The following is a 16500-nucleotide window of genomic DNA, read 5'->3' on the forward strand; positions in this document are numbered from 1 at the left end:
TATAAGTCTTTAAAGACAGCTTTTGTTTATTGCTTTTCATATACAAAACCCGGGAAAAAAAATGCCCGAAATTCCAGGCTCTTCTTCTACTCTGTAGGTCAGTTCATGTATATACCTTAAAAAAACCCCAAGTACAGTCGATTTCGATCATTGGAAAGTCCTCAAAAATTTCTGCCTGGAAACAGGACTTGTTCTTCCTCACTGCTATAAGGGGGGGGCTAACAGTACTACATATTTACAAAGCATGCTATTTCCTCTTATGCTTTTTTGTTTCCTACAGGACTGAAAAACTTTTAACAATTTAGAGAATTTGTTAGGTTACAAGTCTGGTTTAGACAAATTTATTTTTAATATCAGATTAAATGGTTGAACCATTTCTAACACGGAGTGTAGGGAAGAACTGCTGCTGGAAGCTATCACAGAACAAAGACTGGAAATTTTTTCTGTTCACTCTTCAGCACTGTACCAAAAATAATTCAATTTAAATGCAAAGGGAGTAAGAGTGGAATGAGGCTGAGGGGTGAAAGAAGATGGCAGAGAGCTTAATAAGAACAGGAGACAGGAAGATGACAGTGACTGGGAGCTGGAAGAGGGGCAGAGACTGGTTGAGCAGGAGACTGGGGAAGAGCATAGGTCTGAGCTGTTTGGGCAACGAGGCTGGAGACGATGATGGTCAGAGAAGCGAGAAGAACGGATGAAAAAACACTAAGGAAAACAGATGGAGACATCTGATGAGAAATTGAGGTGCAGAACTGAGCCTGACTGGCTGAAGAGAGCGTAGGCTGAGAAATTGTGAGGAAACAGTGAGGAATCCAAGCAGGGAGACAGATAAAAAGGGCTGAAGAGAGCACTTGGATACCCAGAACACTGTGGATAGACTAGCATCCACTGGAGTTAAAGGCCAAAAAGAGTGGAAGGAATGGAAATACAGAACTAGCGTTTTTGTATACTTGAAGGAAGCAACTGTTTAGAGTTTTACTGGTGTTTTTCCTGCCACCGTTTGTTCCTTTTTATGCATAGCTATTTTGGGAGAAGGGGATTTCTATGTAGGTTCCTAAACCACGTTTATCACTATAGTAACTGTTACAAATAGAAGCAGGACTGTTTGCCCTTGGCTGTTATATATATATCTATATGATTCTTTGTTGGACTGATGCTTTAAAACGAAATTAGTCAATGCTATAACTACTAGGCCACAGAATTTTCAAAACAGTGTACACATGTAAACAGAAAATAAGATTTTACTAACCTTGATAAAAGGTTCTCTATAAGTCTGGTTTGTACTCAACTGCACTCAAACCTCATTTGTCATCAACACTAAGCTTTCAAACCTTCAGATACAGCAGTGGAAAGAGAAATCACATACCCACTATTATTTAAAGCACCATCGCATTTCTGTTTTAGTGAAATAGCCACACTGGGAATGCCTGTAGGAATCAAAGCTGTTGCTCACACTGAACATCTGACGAGAGCGTTGCAGGGTATGACTGTACATGAAGCCATTGCTGCTAGCAGAAGCAAAGTACTGAGCTGTTTGGAAATGTCTTGCCCTTCTGAGAAGCAGATGCCTCTGGCTGAATTGTGATTTTTGGAAGAACAAGAGGCTCTTTGGCATTGCCTTTTGTCTGGCAAGGTCCTTTGCACAAGGCTGCTGCTTCTTGGTCCTAATTCCCACTTCTTTAGGAGCTAGGAGATGTTGGCTTTCACTGAAATCTGGCTTGTCTAAGAGCAGTGACTTGGAGTTCCTAAATACCACTGGAGTGAGAGTTGGGCAGAAGCCATTTTTCTCACAGAAGGAATATCTCGCCTCAGAGGCAAGAGCCTCTGACTTTCATCCATTTGGCAAAGGGAGCTGGGATGTAAATATTGCTCTTTGTGAGCAGCTTAGCTTCTATTTTCTGTTTAGTTCTGAATTCAGTGGTAGCGGGAGCCCATGTCTGGCACAAGGGCAACTGGTTTGTTCCCATTTTAGGCAGCTGCTTCCTTCTTAACAATACACTCTGTGAGAATCAAAAGCCTTCCTCCAGCATAAGCCACATGATTCTAGAAATATCTTGAATATCTTTGCAACATAAAATTACTAAGGAAGGTGTAGCTCACAGGCACATTTTTCCGTCCACTTTGATCACTAAGAACTTCAACTGGAATCAAAATTCTTCATGATTTACAATTACTAGCAATTTAGCTTTTTAATGCCAGAAGAACATTTTACCTTACAAAGTACTGGCCTCAAAGTGTCGAAGTAGGAAGGTGGGGACTATCTAATGCTAGGAATCAGGGTTTAGGAAGTTTTTACAATAGTTTTCTTAAAGTAATGAACTCCTTCCTTCAACAGACACCTTCAAAGATTTTCCAAGAGATACCTTTAATAAATAACAGTAAGTACCATTTTTGAGACACTTGTTGATGTTAAAACCTTTAACCTTTAAAATCATAGAATACCAGGTTGGAAGGGACTCCCAAGGATCATCTGGTCCAAAGTTTCTCAGCAAAAGCACAGTCTCGCCAAGATGGCCCAGCGCAATCTTAAAAGTGTCCACTGCTGGGGAATCCACCACTTCCCCAGGGAGATGTGGACCCACTCATATTAGAAACTGACACTGCATTCACAAACAAAACAAGGGCATTTATTTGGAACATCACAGTGAAGATACACGATCCAGAAGACAGATAAATTAGTAACTTTGGTTCCACTTTGAGAACTGCTGGAAAGACTATAGTCACAAACCCCAGTGTTTGCAGAGAACACTTAATGGTCATTTTGAAAAACAACTTCCGCAAGCAAGCAATTGTAGCAGAAAACCAAACTTGTTCAGGGTAAGCAAGTACCTTACATTCTGAGGCAAGTTCATGAATCTTTGTCCCATTTGTGTAAGTGCCTTGGAAATATCACAAGTGTTAAAGTGGTTGTCATCTTGAAATACTTAAAAACTAAGACACAGGCTCCTCCTAGTGGTAAAAAAAGAAAGATTATTCATTTTGTTCTAAGAATCTTCTAGCACTAATTTATTATTACTAATTATTCTCAATTGTTCTTCCATTTGGTTCTGGAAGGTTTAGAAGCCTCTAAGTTCTTATTATGCTAAGGAATTCTTACCTAAAGATCAAACTAAGCTGGGCATGACAAAACACATGCAAATCACTAATATTTTTTTTTTTTTCCTCCAAGTTAAAGTTTATGTACCTCTCAATGTTTAGGAGTGACGAAGTGAAGGTGGAAAGGAAGGAAGACTGCATTCCAAAAGACTTATGCTTTTACACCAATTTTAAATCCAACCTTCAGATCTGCATTAGGGATCCAGAGAATAGCACCGTATATTTAATAGTGGAAACACTGCATGGCATGCCTTTGTCTCAGATGAGTACGCTACATTCCCACAGTTAGCAGAACACCTGCCAAGTCACCGTCATCAAGTACAAGAAAGATTTTGTACATTTCAAAAAGTTCTCCAATTTTGAAGCCAAGTCAGTTACTCTCACCTAAAGAGCAGAAGCCCGGTGCCAGTCCACTTGCTGAGGCTGTTACTGATTCTTCCTTGCCACTGAACAGTAAGTGCCATAACTATTTAGCCGCACCTGTTCTTTAAAAAAAAAAAAAAAAAAAAAAATCTGTCAAAATGGAGAGAGGGCGATTTTTGTTATCAGGCCCTTTGAAAGTCTTAGTCTGGACTGAAGTTTCTCAGCAGTCTAGAGTGTACAGCACTACGTAATTTTTAATTTTAAGTCACAGATAAATAGACTTGCAAAAATACAGCTTCTACAGGGGGAAAAAAAGAAGAGCTGTATATAGTAAGTGATACTGTACATTTTATTATTTTAAACTCTAATCTTCCTCTTATAATTTTAAGCTAACTGGTTTGAACATGTTAATAGGCCTATTAAAATAATCTTTACAATTTAAAAATTAATATTGTATACCTAAGTGGGACCCAGTATTGCAGTAAACGGAACATCTATTGTAGAGCAAAGTGATCTCAGTCTCAGTTGTAATTTAGTAGTATCGAGAATACTACAGTTGCTAAAAACTCAGATATTGCTGCAAGGAAATTTGTAGTCTCAGAAAAAACAAACAAAACAGGCTAATTTCAGGGTTTGCAATTTCAGTTTTGCCTTTATATTAGGAAAGGAGAAAAATCCTTTACATGTTGCTTCTATCTGCATGTGTACAAGAAAAAAAAAATTACATTTCAGATGTGTCTGTTTTCCCTAGTGATCTTTTTCGAAGAGTTTTTTAAAAAAAACCAACAAATTACATGGATGTTATGATAGAAGAAAAAAAACCAAAAACTACTTTCCTGCTTATATGGAAAGAAATGTAGATTTTCCATTTATAGTCTTCTCTTTTTCGTTATGTCATAGCTGTATGATGTATTTTGTATATAATTACATTAATTTCAGAATAAGCTGCATCAATAGAAAAGCACAGGAGGATGAAAACCAATTGCTGGTTGAATGACATTTTATTTTCACATTCAGACAGCTGTACAGTTTCTATAAATAGATGTGGTACTATAATATTTACATCATTTCCTCACCCATTACTAGAGTATTCCATTCAAACCGGTAGATACCCTGACCAAGCCAAAACAGGGTTATTTCTGGGTGCATTTACTCAGAATTCTATGTCAAAACATACAATACATCAGTTTGCATCGGAACGTTTTTTCCAGATATTTTACATGTAACATTATTTTCTCTAGACAGTCTCTCCTCCCAGCATCCTAAGAGCTTTCCAGACAAGCGCAGTACAGTTCAGGAACAAAACAGGATGCAAAAAACATTCATATTCGGCCTACTTAAAACAAGGAATGTGATGGATAGTTTTAACAGCAGGAGTTTCATTATACATTAACACAGTATTTGCAAGATTCCTTGATACACAGATACAGACTGAAAGAAAGCAATAGCTTAAAAAGATTGGGAGAGAACATAATCCTTTGGGCTTCTGAACACGTTCTGCAGACTGCTATAGAAATAACCTTCTGTAGAGTATAGTTTCAGACCCAAAAAGACATGGGTCTGCCATTTGCTTCTGCCAATAATGTATCCAAGTTTTACATTTCCTTATTCATTTTCTAATCCTTGTGATTAACTGCTTTAGGTAGTGCTGATCTGCATCTCTTAACTCTACTGCTGGGTTATCTACAAGCCTTGCCTAAACTTTCATTTGAAAATCCACACAGTCCATGAGGTGTCAGGGTTTTTCAAATATAGTGCCTTCAAAGTTTCTCTCTCCACTTCTTTGCCCGCTTGAGAAGCAGTCATCTCCACAGATGGACCGATTTAATAGCCAAATTTCAACTGTCACGTAATATTTTAAGACTATGTAGCTAAATTGTTCATCTCTACCAAAAGGGTCTGAAGAACTGTGTGACAAGAACTCCATGTTGGTGGGTAAAAGTGAACAACACAGAAGGAAAACAACAAAAACACTACATGTAAATAAGATGCAGGACCAGAGTGCTTCCACTGTGCACATACCAGAGAATCTGAAAGCAGAAGCCTGCAGCTGTAAAGTGATTCATCTGTAACAAGTACCACTAGAAATCAAAAACCAAACGAATTCAAGCTGTTAGTCACATTAAGAAAAAAGGAATTCCAAGGAATGGCCAGAGTAGGTCACTCATAGCTGGATGCTGATGCTCAAAACTGTCTGATGAACAGCTCATATAAAAACTTCATTAAGGATGAATTCAGAAGGAGACTGAGCAGTGAAGTCTTAGGTTTTTCTATGGGGAAAGACTTGCAGGGTCATACATAAATAATCAAGTTCTCATAGAAGACAGTAAAGTGAGCTCCAGGAACTGCAGTAAAAATGGGAGTACTGCACGTCAATGTGCCAAAGGGTAGGTATTTCCCAATATGATAATCAACTGGAAACTGGTCGAGGTGGTTTGCTTTTGTTTTCTGCCTCTTTTCCACGAATGGCAGCCACGTAAGAGAAGAGACACAGCACGGAGTAGCAGATTTCGTGAGCCTACAAGAATTTAGAAAAGGAGATAATGAAAATCAGGTAATTTAGTGTTTTACAAATTCCACTGCACGCTTTGTATTTTGCTGCATGTCTTCCTTCATGGGACAACTACTCTGGCTACAGACAAAATCAGGAAAAACTCTCCCATACTACCTTCTAACTGAGATTGATAAATAAGAAAAGCCTTATAACAAATGAAAACCTTTTTTGGGATAAAAACATCAGTTGCTCGATGTATGATTCTAGTAATTTTTAAGAGCAGTATGCTAAGGTAGAAAGCTGGCCAGCTGGCTTTTTAGAAAACATCCTACATATTTGCTTTTGGTCTGTTGTATGAAGCTACAAGAAATTTGCTGGGAGGGGTTAAAAGAACTAATTAAAAAGACTAAAACTTAACATCCAATACTGTACCTTGACTTGTGAGATGGTGGTATTCTTCCTTATTCACAACTATCTTTTTATGCTCCGTAGTACAAGGACTAGTAATCCGTGTCATTTTTAACCAACACTATGAAATCCATGGATAATACAAGCTTTTCTTTTTTTGTTTAAATTAAAAATCCCCACAACCCAACATCGCGTGTTTCGTATGAATACCAAGCAATTTTCCGCTACCTTAAAGCAGAGGGGGTTTCATATAGCACATTTTATCAGTTGAAAGCAATAATTGTAAATCTTGCTAATGCTATTACTTAACAGAAAAACCCTCTTTTAGCATGCGACTGGCAGCGCAATTCATTGAAGGTAAGACTTAGACTTAGTTTATCTCCTAGTTCTATTACTGGCTAGTCTGGTGATTTTAAAAGTTCTTGTTCTGTAAATTGACATTTATAATCTTTGTAAAAGTAATAAGCATAAAAACATGTTCTGTTGTATTATAGTACAAGCTAAAACACTTGTGGAAAATATAATTAATTTTCATTAAACAGGTTTTTCTTATTAAAAGATATGGCTATCTGCTTCTTAAATTACATATAGTATAAGCATTTTGTTTTCAAAACATTCTTAGCTGCTTTAAGTAATTTTTCTCTCTCCTCCTGAAGGATCGTGAGTTTCCATGCAATCACCAAATGTACACACTGCACTTCAGACATAAAATAACTGAAGAAATTGCAGTTCTAATGATAATTTTTGGCTTCTATTTCTTCCTCATAAGCCTGATCACTGAACTACTATCTGTGAAAGCGCTAAAAGCATCATTAGCAACTGCTGGTGTTCAAAAAAATGTTATAAAAACTGAACACTAAACCACAGCAATAACTCACCTATATGACAGAGATCAATACTTACACTCTTCTCCTGTATCTCACTGCTCACTTTCATGAGGAAATGGGATTTTTTCATAAACTCAGTCAGCAATCATTTTATATCCAGGAACTAGTCTCCCTTTCCAGCTGTCCGGTGGATTGTGTTCTACACTGTCTTAAATTTAACACTTTCACTAGCTCTTATTGTGCTAAAGTTCACGGCAAACCAGTTACCTTGCATCTTTATCTTAACAAAAGAGACCATGCTTTCTGCACTACCTGTGAGTTCCTCTAGTTTCATAGAAACAACCATCACCAAGTTTTGTTGTCTTCCTTTAAGGAAAACTATCATGAAAGAGCAGCCGGTGTTTCACTGCAGCATTAGCATTGCAAATCCTGCAATCTCAATGTAATTCTTATTGCCACATGAAAATGTAATGATACACCCTCTAAAGAACTACCAGAAGGCATCACAGTTGACTCACCATTGGCGTCTTGTACTTGTGGCTCACCACTTCTTTAGTTTCAGGAACTAAAACCGGACGGGCAAGAGACAAAACAAAAAGTTCAAAAAACGAGAGGAAAAGGGGAAATAAATAGCACAATGTTCCCATGGGAAAGGGAAGGGATGCACACAGACAGCAGGTGCAGGTACAGGGCACCTCACTATCCCTCACTTCTAGATACTTTTCCTTCTCTTTGTTTACATTACATATGTTCCTGAAGATACTGGTAATGTAATAATAAATTACTCAGCTTGGCAAAAACACTGCCTCTGTTTGGAAAACCACAGTAGATATCTGATAGTTCTTAGAGACTCTGGCTTTTCTCATACTCCTTATTACTGCTAGACAGCAAAATTAATGACAAAATATGCCTAATGTCTACTATGTTAAAACATAAACCAGTAATTCCACAGGAACTTGTCAGTATGTGATTCCCAAGGATTATGTCCTTTAGTTGTTTGAATCCTCTGCTGAATAACAGATCTCAAAATAACTGCTGGACACACTAGAAAGTTAGTGGAATCCATCAAAAAAAGGATTCTTTTCTTGGAGTTGGCAGTTACACTAAGGCCTGAGAAACAGGGGAAGAGGGAGAAAATTTTCTAAACTAGAAGACTGTTTCCTGGTTCTATTTCAAGAGTTTCTCAAGGCATTCTTTCTCCCGTCTAGGATGTCTGTGATGGTATTTACTTGACATACTCACTGCAAATGTTGCTTTTGAACAAGTTGCCTGATTTCAGTTGCACTATTCTTAAAATCCCAGGCTTGTTGATTTCTAGAAGACTTTATATTATAAAGAGGATTAGGGCACTGATGAAAAATACCTATTATTCAGAAAATTTCATCTTGCTCCCTTGCACTACCCCAAACTAACAGAAACAGGCATAACACAGCTAAAGAAAATTTGCCTTTTGTTCTCATCATGAAATGCATAAAAAAAGCAAGCTGTAACCATCCCATTAGTGTGCACTGCATCTGAACTGTGCCTTTGACCTACACTTTGTCTACAGAATTGTTGTGAACAGATACCATGGGAAATCATCAGGAGAGAACAAAGACCACACTAAGAACATACAAATGGCAAATTTAAAATGTTAATATCAGTGGAATACCAAGACCAACTTTGAATACTTCCCTTCCAGAATAGCTGAAATTTGCCATGGAATTTCTGTGTCACAACAAAAAAATTTAGAAGTACTAATACAGAGATTATGCAAAACCAAATCATACCAGGTTCATAGAGGAAGGGTAAATGTTTTATTACACATAGTACTAGTGACAAGAAAAGAAACAGAGGCAGATGAGTTCAGTATGAGTAACTAGGAAAAGTTCCACAACAAAACCTATCCATGCAGATGTCATCTTTTCAACTATGATATGACATGGCTAAACGCTGGAGAGGGAGACGGATCACACTCTAAGGGGCCAAAATTAGGCAGTGCAGACTGGGTTTGAGAAAGCACTTTACATAGAAACCGGTGCCTACTAGTTCTCGTACGTCATCATATTGTCATTATTGAAAAAAATGTAGTGAAAAGTACAGCATATGATTGTCAAAAGTAAGATACCTTTTTTTGTTTAATTTTTCAATTCTTTCTTTTCTTGGAGTTGGCAGTTACACTAAGGCCTGAGAAACAGGGGAAGTGCACACCCAGGCTGCACTGCCCCAGTGATACCAGTGACTAGAGTTGGGGAGATAAGGAGGTGCACATCCAAGCTACCTTACCCGTTGGCACCAGATGTTCCAAATTAACTTCATGTCACCAGGGAATAAAGGTGGGAGTGAGGCTGGTGCACAGCCAAATAGGGTAGGACTTTTACAGCTGTGTAAGTCTCACTGCCCACTGGATAACATACAAATGTTCATATACTCTTCAAAAAACAGGAAGGGAAAGCTGTAAGGACCTTGTGCCATGAGGGAAGGAGAGAAGGGAAGCTGTGAAGTCCTGTATCATAACTGAGAATAGGAAGAGAGGGAAAAGGAGAGCACCTAGGCAAGGTACTGTCTCCCCGCTTCACAGTCAGTAAGTTGCCTTGTCTTTAAGTAATCCTTCATAGTCCTTCCAATAGGGAAAACTCTCCTGAGAGGACTGAGTTAGGAAGAGTAAAGAGAGTGGGTTTGGATTTACACTCAGAGAAGTCAAAGCACTACTGCTGCAGAATACAAAGAAAAAAGAAAAGAAAAAAAAAAGATAAAAAAAAAAAAGACCCAAGCCTCAAATGAAGAAAGTAGCAGAAGCAGTTTTCTTCTAACATTAAAAGTTATTCCTGATGCTGTTGAACTAAGTGGATGAAGGGAGTAAATTATTAAGCACCATCCTGCAGCCTTTGGTCCTGTGAATGAAAATATGGTGCTAACATAGAATGAGTTTAGGGGACATCACTTTACCTGCTGGAGAATGAAGGTTTTCATAGCAGCGGCGGTGAAGGGGCCACAAGAAAGTAAAGCACAAATACACAGCAGTAACTCAAATTCCAGAGGGAAGAGCCTTACATTTCCTCACTTACTTAAATCTCCACTTCCATTTGTGGCCAACAATTCCTGAACTTCTGCTTTCATCCTGCTCTGAATTCACAACTCCAACTTTCATGCTGCCATCTAAACCCAGTGTTAACACAAACCTTAAATTTCCTGCTGTGATACCACTAAACTTGGAGCACTCATGCTTGGCAAGATCAAATAAACACATCTTGCATTGAAGTGTTTCCCAGCAGAGTGGAGTACGTGTGCTTACCACTCTCTGCCTTCCTAAGAGGAGATAGTACTTCAGGATACTCCCACTATAATCAACCCGCTCGCAAGGTTCACAAAGTTTAACGCAGCTAAATAACTTCATTCTTAAGAAGTCCACACAGGTTTTTGCTGAATGCTGTTCATTTGCTAATAGTTAACTAACATGTTAACTTCTCTTGGAATGGGACAGATTGGCATATCTTCTTGTCTTTATAACAATTTAAAAAAAAAAAAAAAGCATCTCTGAGGTAGTCTCTTATCACTACACAAGAAGAAAGATTTTGCAGGGGAGCTAACCTTTCTTCCTTTTTTTTTTCTCTTTATTAGCTGGACGGGCAAATTGTAAATCTCATTTGGCACATTTAAATTGGTTCTTGTCTGTGACCTGTTTTGGGAGGAAGGTATTTTTAATTTAATTGGTTTAATTCCTCAGGTTTTGCTTGTAGTGTCCAACTCAGTTTATTTTTAATTACTTCTTAAAATTACCCTTCCATAAGTTCCATATCACAATTCTGGCTCTTGCAAAAGGCCCTTGATTACAAAATTTTCTGTAAAATAGAAGTTATTTTTCTAACAGTTATTACAGTCATTATTTAGGGACTGCATTACAGAGTCATCAGTAGGAGTTGACTGGAAATAACTAAGTCAAACACTGTCTTTCTTCTTGTGCAACATAAACAAACTATTCAAAGAAATACTTGGAGTTAAAACCGGTCAAAAAATGACTGCAAGATTTCAGGAGCTGAAGCCATTCTTTTAAGCTTATTTTATGGCTTCTGAACTCTCATCTTTTTAAAACTCATCAATAATCTTTTGCAGCCTTAAACAATTTCACTAAGTAGTAAAACAATTTTCACTAAGTAGTAAAATGAATCACGCCCATCAGGGTGAACACCATGGTATCAAAGGAATATGCAACCATGAAGTGCAGGCAACTTCTAAACTCTAAACTAACTCACTCTAAACTATTAACTATTAACTATATTATTCTAACTCTAAACTATTAGAAATTTTTCGGGGTTTAAATACACCGACCTGATTATTTGAACCATGAACAACATTTTCAGAAAATGGGAAATTCACAAATTCAACTCCCAAATTTCTGAGGGATTAATTTATGGCAAACAACAAGGAAACTGTAATAGTCAGAAAGGCTTTGTCATTTGAATACCTTCTAACTTTGTATCACAGAAAGGAGACGATACATTAATATGGACAAAGACATCAATCTCATATTAATTGTCTTTTACATTCTAAGAGAGAATCTCTCAGCCAGAACATTCTATTCACAGCACCAAAGAACAACGAGAGTCCTGGGAAAGGGAGATGTTGATTTAGATTAACAGCCGAAGTATGGATGCTGATATACTATGAAAAGAATGTTGTAAATTTTATCTTCTTTTTAAATGTTTCATACATACACTTCAGACCTAGACAAATGTCTCTCAGATGGGTGGAAGAATAAACCAATACAGGTTTGGGGACAATTTCGAGAGAAGTATGTGTGTGACAGACACTAACACTGAATAGTAACCCAGAATTTTCCTCAAACTAGATTATAGGCAGATTATATGCAATAGCAATAACTGACCAAAATAGCACAAACTCTATTCCCCTTAACCTTTACTTTCCCGCTCTTTACCAGTCATGCTCTGAAACAAAAACCACAGGACAAATAGAGCGCAACCTGACAAAACATCTTCTGCTCCGTACAAGAAGAAATTCCACATAGAGCAAAGAGGAAACTTTGCAATTAACAGTAATTCTTTGTAATGAAAGCACACGGTGTTGCGAAACTTAAGTCCTGCTTAAAAACATGGTTTCTCAGATGAAAAAGGAACATGCAGAAGAAAATTCCTACGCACGTCCAAGTTTAACTTGTTTTGCTTGCTTCAGAAGGCTCAGAACATCATCTTTGTCTACTAACAAAAAGCACCTCAGCCACAAATCTTAATATGATGAAAATTAATGTGTAAGTTCTTATGTTAAGTCACCCATCTCTCAGGAACCTCTCATGCAATCTACATTTCTCTCCCATCTTTGAAACTGCACTGCAACTCTGAATCTGAAGACTGGAAATTTGAGTTACTGCCATGTGAGTACAGACCTAATATCAAAATAATGTAATTACCAAATTCCTCCAGGACAAAGACTCCTCGCACAGTATTGCACTTTTTAATGTGATTCAGCTCTATGAAAACCTACAAAAACAGGAGAAAAAGTAATATAAAATTAGTCAGGTTTGTTTCTTTTTTAAAAACTAAAAAACAAAACTAAACAAAAACATCATCACAGCAGGTACAACCTGAAGTGTTGTAGCATACGCTACCAGTTCATTTACAGTTTAATATATAAATAAAGGGTGAAATAAATAGTCAAAAGACAAACTTGCCACAATGCTAGAAATCAACAAATAACTTAAAAATGCTAAGAAGCGAAGACAGCAGAAGATGAAGTACCTTCCGCTCCTTGCAGGAGGAGAAAGCATGGAAGAGAAACGAAGGAGTTAGTAACTCTGACATATCCAACATTGCTACCCCTTCAGGCACTCAAATGAGTTATTGCAAAAAAGAATACCAACACACCTGAAATACAACAGAAGAGGGGGACGAGAAAAAAGCTGGCTCCCAAATTTGGCACGATTTGTAGCCTCTGATCCATCCCAGTTAGTTTCTGCCCCTCCATGCATCCTCCTCCGGCACAGAGGGCAGGTAAGGGGCACTGTACTTCCCACCCTGTACACTGATCCTCCTAACCTATCCAGCAGTCAAATTTAATCCAATGAGGAACCGTTAACGTTCCTTCTCCTGGACAGCCTTGCCGTTTAAGATTTTACTACAGTTTATGATATATAAGCTGCATACTTACTCTTGGAACTGTCTCCTTTAACAGTTAGTACCAGTTTTCTGCTTTAAGCAGTATGGGAGAGTTTGGACCTTTCTCTATTGTTTGCTCAATTCACATACGGCTGCTGCCAGCTGAGCAGTCACTTAGAAAAGGAAACCTGCTTTAAACTTATGTTTTACATACGTGAACCCCAAAAGACAAAACAGTTGAACTACACGACTGGGTTTTTCAGTCCAGAACCTAGATGCCAAGACTGCATGAATAAACAAGTTCTCTGAGCATAATGAGTTTGTTCAATATCCAATCTGATTCAAGATATAAAACAGTCCCTTCTTTTTAGTCACATCTCCAAAAGGATCAGAGTCAGTTCACAGGTAAAGAAGCTGTAGAAAGTACTATAAGGAATCAATTACAGTTTCTAATATATTCCAGTTTCTAATATACTTGCTTTTTGAAGGCAAGAGAAACACTAACATTGCCCTAAGATTCAGAGTAAGTCTATGTCCAATACCTTACAGAGACCCTTGCAAGACTATACTACCATAGTCTGGATCGATACTGTTAGCGCTTATACACTTACACCACCATGATCTTGGAACCTGTTTTAAAAAATGTTACTAGAGAAACTTCATTGTCTTGGAAAGACAGGAAAGGAAAACTCTGCAACCCGCTTGAATACAGTATCAGCAACACCCATGTAATCACAGATGATACGCTACCAAGAAAAGCAAAAGAAGACAACACCAGAAATTGTTGTGGTTTTTTTTTTAAAGCAACAGGCTTATCTGTGTCAATAGAGATCAGTAAACGCACCGTACATCTGAGAGAAGTCAGGTTGATGCTCAAGTCAAAGGGGTTTTACTATTGCTATTTTTATTAGCAGAGAACTAACAAAGTCAGGATATTTTTCACTCAATATAAAAAACTAAACTCCCACTTAATCAGAAAATCTGAAGCTTGCTTTCTGCTTACATTCAAGCACTCAAGGGAAAGAAGACTTCATACCATCTTTTTTGTTTGCCTGTTTTCACCCATGTTCTATAACAGTTTAGTTGGTCAAAAACATTTTATTTTTTGAGGAATAGTTACAGAGTAAACAAGTCAATAACGGAACGCTTTCTTTATTGCAGTTAGTTTCCTTTTTGTGTAATATTTTCTGTGAAAAGTTTTTGCTAGTAATCTAAAGTACAAAATTCAGAAAGTCAACAGAAAGGCTCAGGTGCAACATTGGTTGTTTTATCTGGTAACAGTAAAGCTGCCTAAAAGACTTGTCTGCCCCAAGTGCTCATGGTCTGAGTATAATGTTAAGGAGTGCTGCATTTCCACAAGAATTATGAGCAAGATGAGAATTTATTGAGTTTGTCACAATTACAGTAAGTTATCCATTTTCAGAAGACATACGAGTTGATGGGCCATCTCTTGCGATACTGTTTAAGGGACAGAGATGCTCTGCTCTCACTCAATTAGAAAACAAGCACAAAGGAAATAACAGTTACTTACCCTAGGGAAACTGTGGTTCTTCAAGACAGAGCATTCAGTGTGGATCCTACTGTAGATGGGCATGTGCCTGCTGCATTTTATTAAACTTTCATCTGGTTTTGACACAGATGAATTCATAACGGGGACAGAGTTACTGAGTCCCAATATTATAACTTAATTTGTAGATGTAAACTCAGAATAATCTGCCAATGCCACAGGCATACTTGCTTCCTCCCTATTCCAAAGGAGTTCCTCTGACCTGCTAGGCACAGATAGACTTGAACATTTTTTCTTCTTAAACTTAGGTGTGCTGCTGGCACGATGAGACAATTTGTGAACACTAAAGATGATTATCGTGTCAATAATAGGTTGGCCCACCATGCATCTAAGACATTTCCTAAGGAACTCACAAGGCGGTAAGGAAGTATACACACTGCAAATCAAGAGCCTTCAAAACCAGTTTCATGAAAGCAAGCGCAATTCTAACACTGAAGCAGTATGTTCGGTCTTCTCGGGTAGGACAGAATAGACTCCATTTACCTTTCTTTTTTTTTTAAAAAAAAAAAAAAAAGTGGAAACCCCTCTTCCTATGTTCTAAATTAATTATTTCTATGATATCCCACAAGCAGAGAAACAGAAATCCCTTCTGTTAGTAAGCCGCATTGCTGAAAAGAGTACTTGGAAAGAGGGCCAAGAACAGGGTCTGTATATGGAGTAAGGAAAAGAATATGATGAGAAAGCTGGACGTGATGAGGTCCTGTTGGCATTTGTTGGTTGGTAGCCCCATCCAAACTCAATAGAAACAGAAAAAGCCATTTTCAACACAGAGATATGGCTGTAGGATCCTGGGTTTAATCATGCTCATTATACATATTCTGAAATCAACTGCCTTGGGGAGCAATTAATACAATGTATATGAAAATTGGAAAGGACAATGCATCTAGAGTAGCAGACCTTTTATCAAGAAAGCAGACTGCTGGATGAGTGTTAGAATAAGAATGCAAGCATCCTTTAGCTCCACAGATTATGCCGCTGGAGAGGATTTTTTTTTTTTGTATGGTGCAACTAGGAGGAATCCTTTACCTAACTGCTACAGTTGTCCATTCTATAAAGACCCTCAAATAGCAGACTTTTGATATCTGTCTAGACACTTTGTTTTGAGAAGAAAAACAAGGATATGTCTTAGGTCCACTAAATGGTACTAAATGCCCTTGCCAGCTGGAAATGTAAATCTAATAGACCGAGAATTAAACATATTGAGTAAGTGAAGTGTATTTTCCAGAACTGTATTTGTTTTAATATCCATCTTAAGTAATGGAAACTCATCTGGCTACAGCCTCATTGGAAAAGTGATGAAGAGGAGGAATAACCTTTAGGGTGGGGGAGACAGCTGGCATACTTCCTGGGTCTGACCTGCACAGACTGTCTTCCAGAAAAGATGTAGTAATTTTCATCACAGACACCAGGTTAGAACACCATTCTCTGTAAGGAAGGATACGATAAAGCTAGCGCTCTAGGAGTGCTGGTGGTAGCACAGGACTCGGTATCTGTGGTAGGAAATTCAACTGATGATGTTCCTGAGAGTCGTATAATAACAATCAGTATTAGGTTTCCCTAAGGTTTTTTTCAGAATATCATTCCAGTCTTTCAGGGGAAAAAAAGGTTTTGAATTTAAGGACAAGGGTATGTTCTAGGAATCGGAGTTTTTCTTTT

General features: G+C 37.8%; 1 protein-coding gene across 35 annotated transcripts in view; it reads right to left on the reverse strand.

Annotated features, from left to right (window-relative positions):
* Positions 1–4443: 4443 nt before the first annotated feature.
* MADD (MAP kinase activating death domain) overlaps positions 4444–16500 on the reverse strand; it is a 60299-nt gene continuing 48242 nt past the window's right edge. For 20 of the 35 annotated variants that reach the window (XM_074149885.1, XM_074149898.1, XM_074149897.1 and 17 more), the window contains 3 exons: positions 12593–12662; positions 7707–7753; positions 4444–5977 (listed from right to left, as the gene is read on the reverse strand). In XM_074149885.1, the coding sequence (XP_074005986.1) occupies positions 5870–5977; positions 7707–7753; positions 12593–12662 (225 nt within the window). In that variant the 3' untranslated portion in view covers positions 4444–5869. Of the gene's footprint in view, positions 5978–7706; positions 7754–12592; positions 12663–12920; positions 12930–16500 lie in introns of all 35 variants that reach the window. The other 15 variants (XM_074149888.1, XM_074149886.1, XM_074149883.1 and 12 more) reach the window with 2 other exon arrangements.

Source organism: Numenius arquata, chromosome 6 (genome assembly GCF_964106895.1).
Source record: "Numenius arquata chromosome 6, bNumArq3.hap1.1, whole genome shotgun sequence".
Taxonomy (NCBI): domain Eukaryota; kingdom Metazoa; phylum Chordata; class Aves; order Charadriiformes; family Scolopacidae; genus Numenius; species Numenius arquata.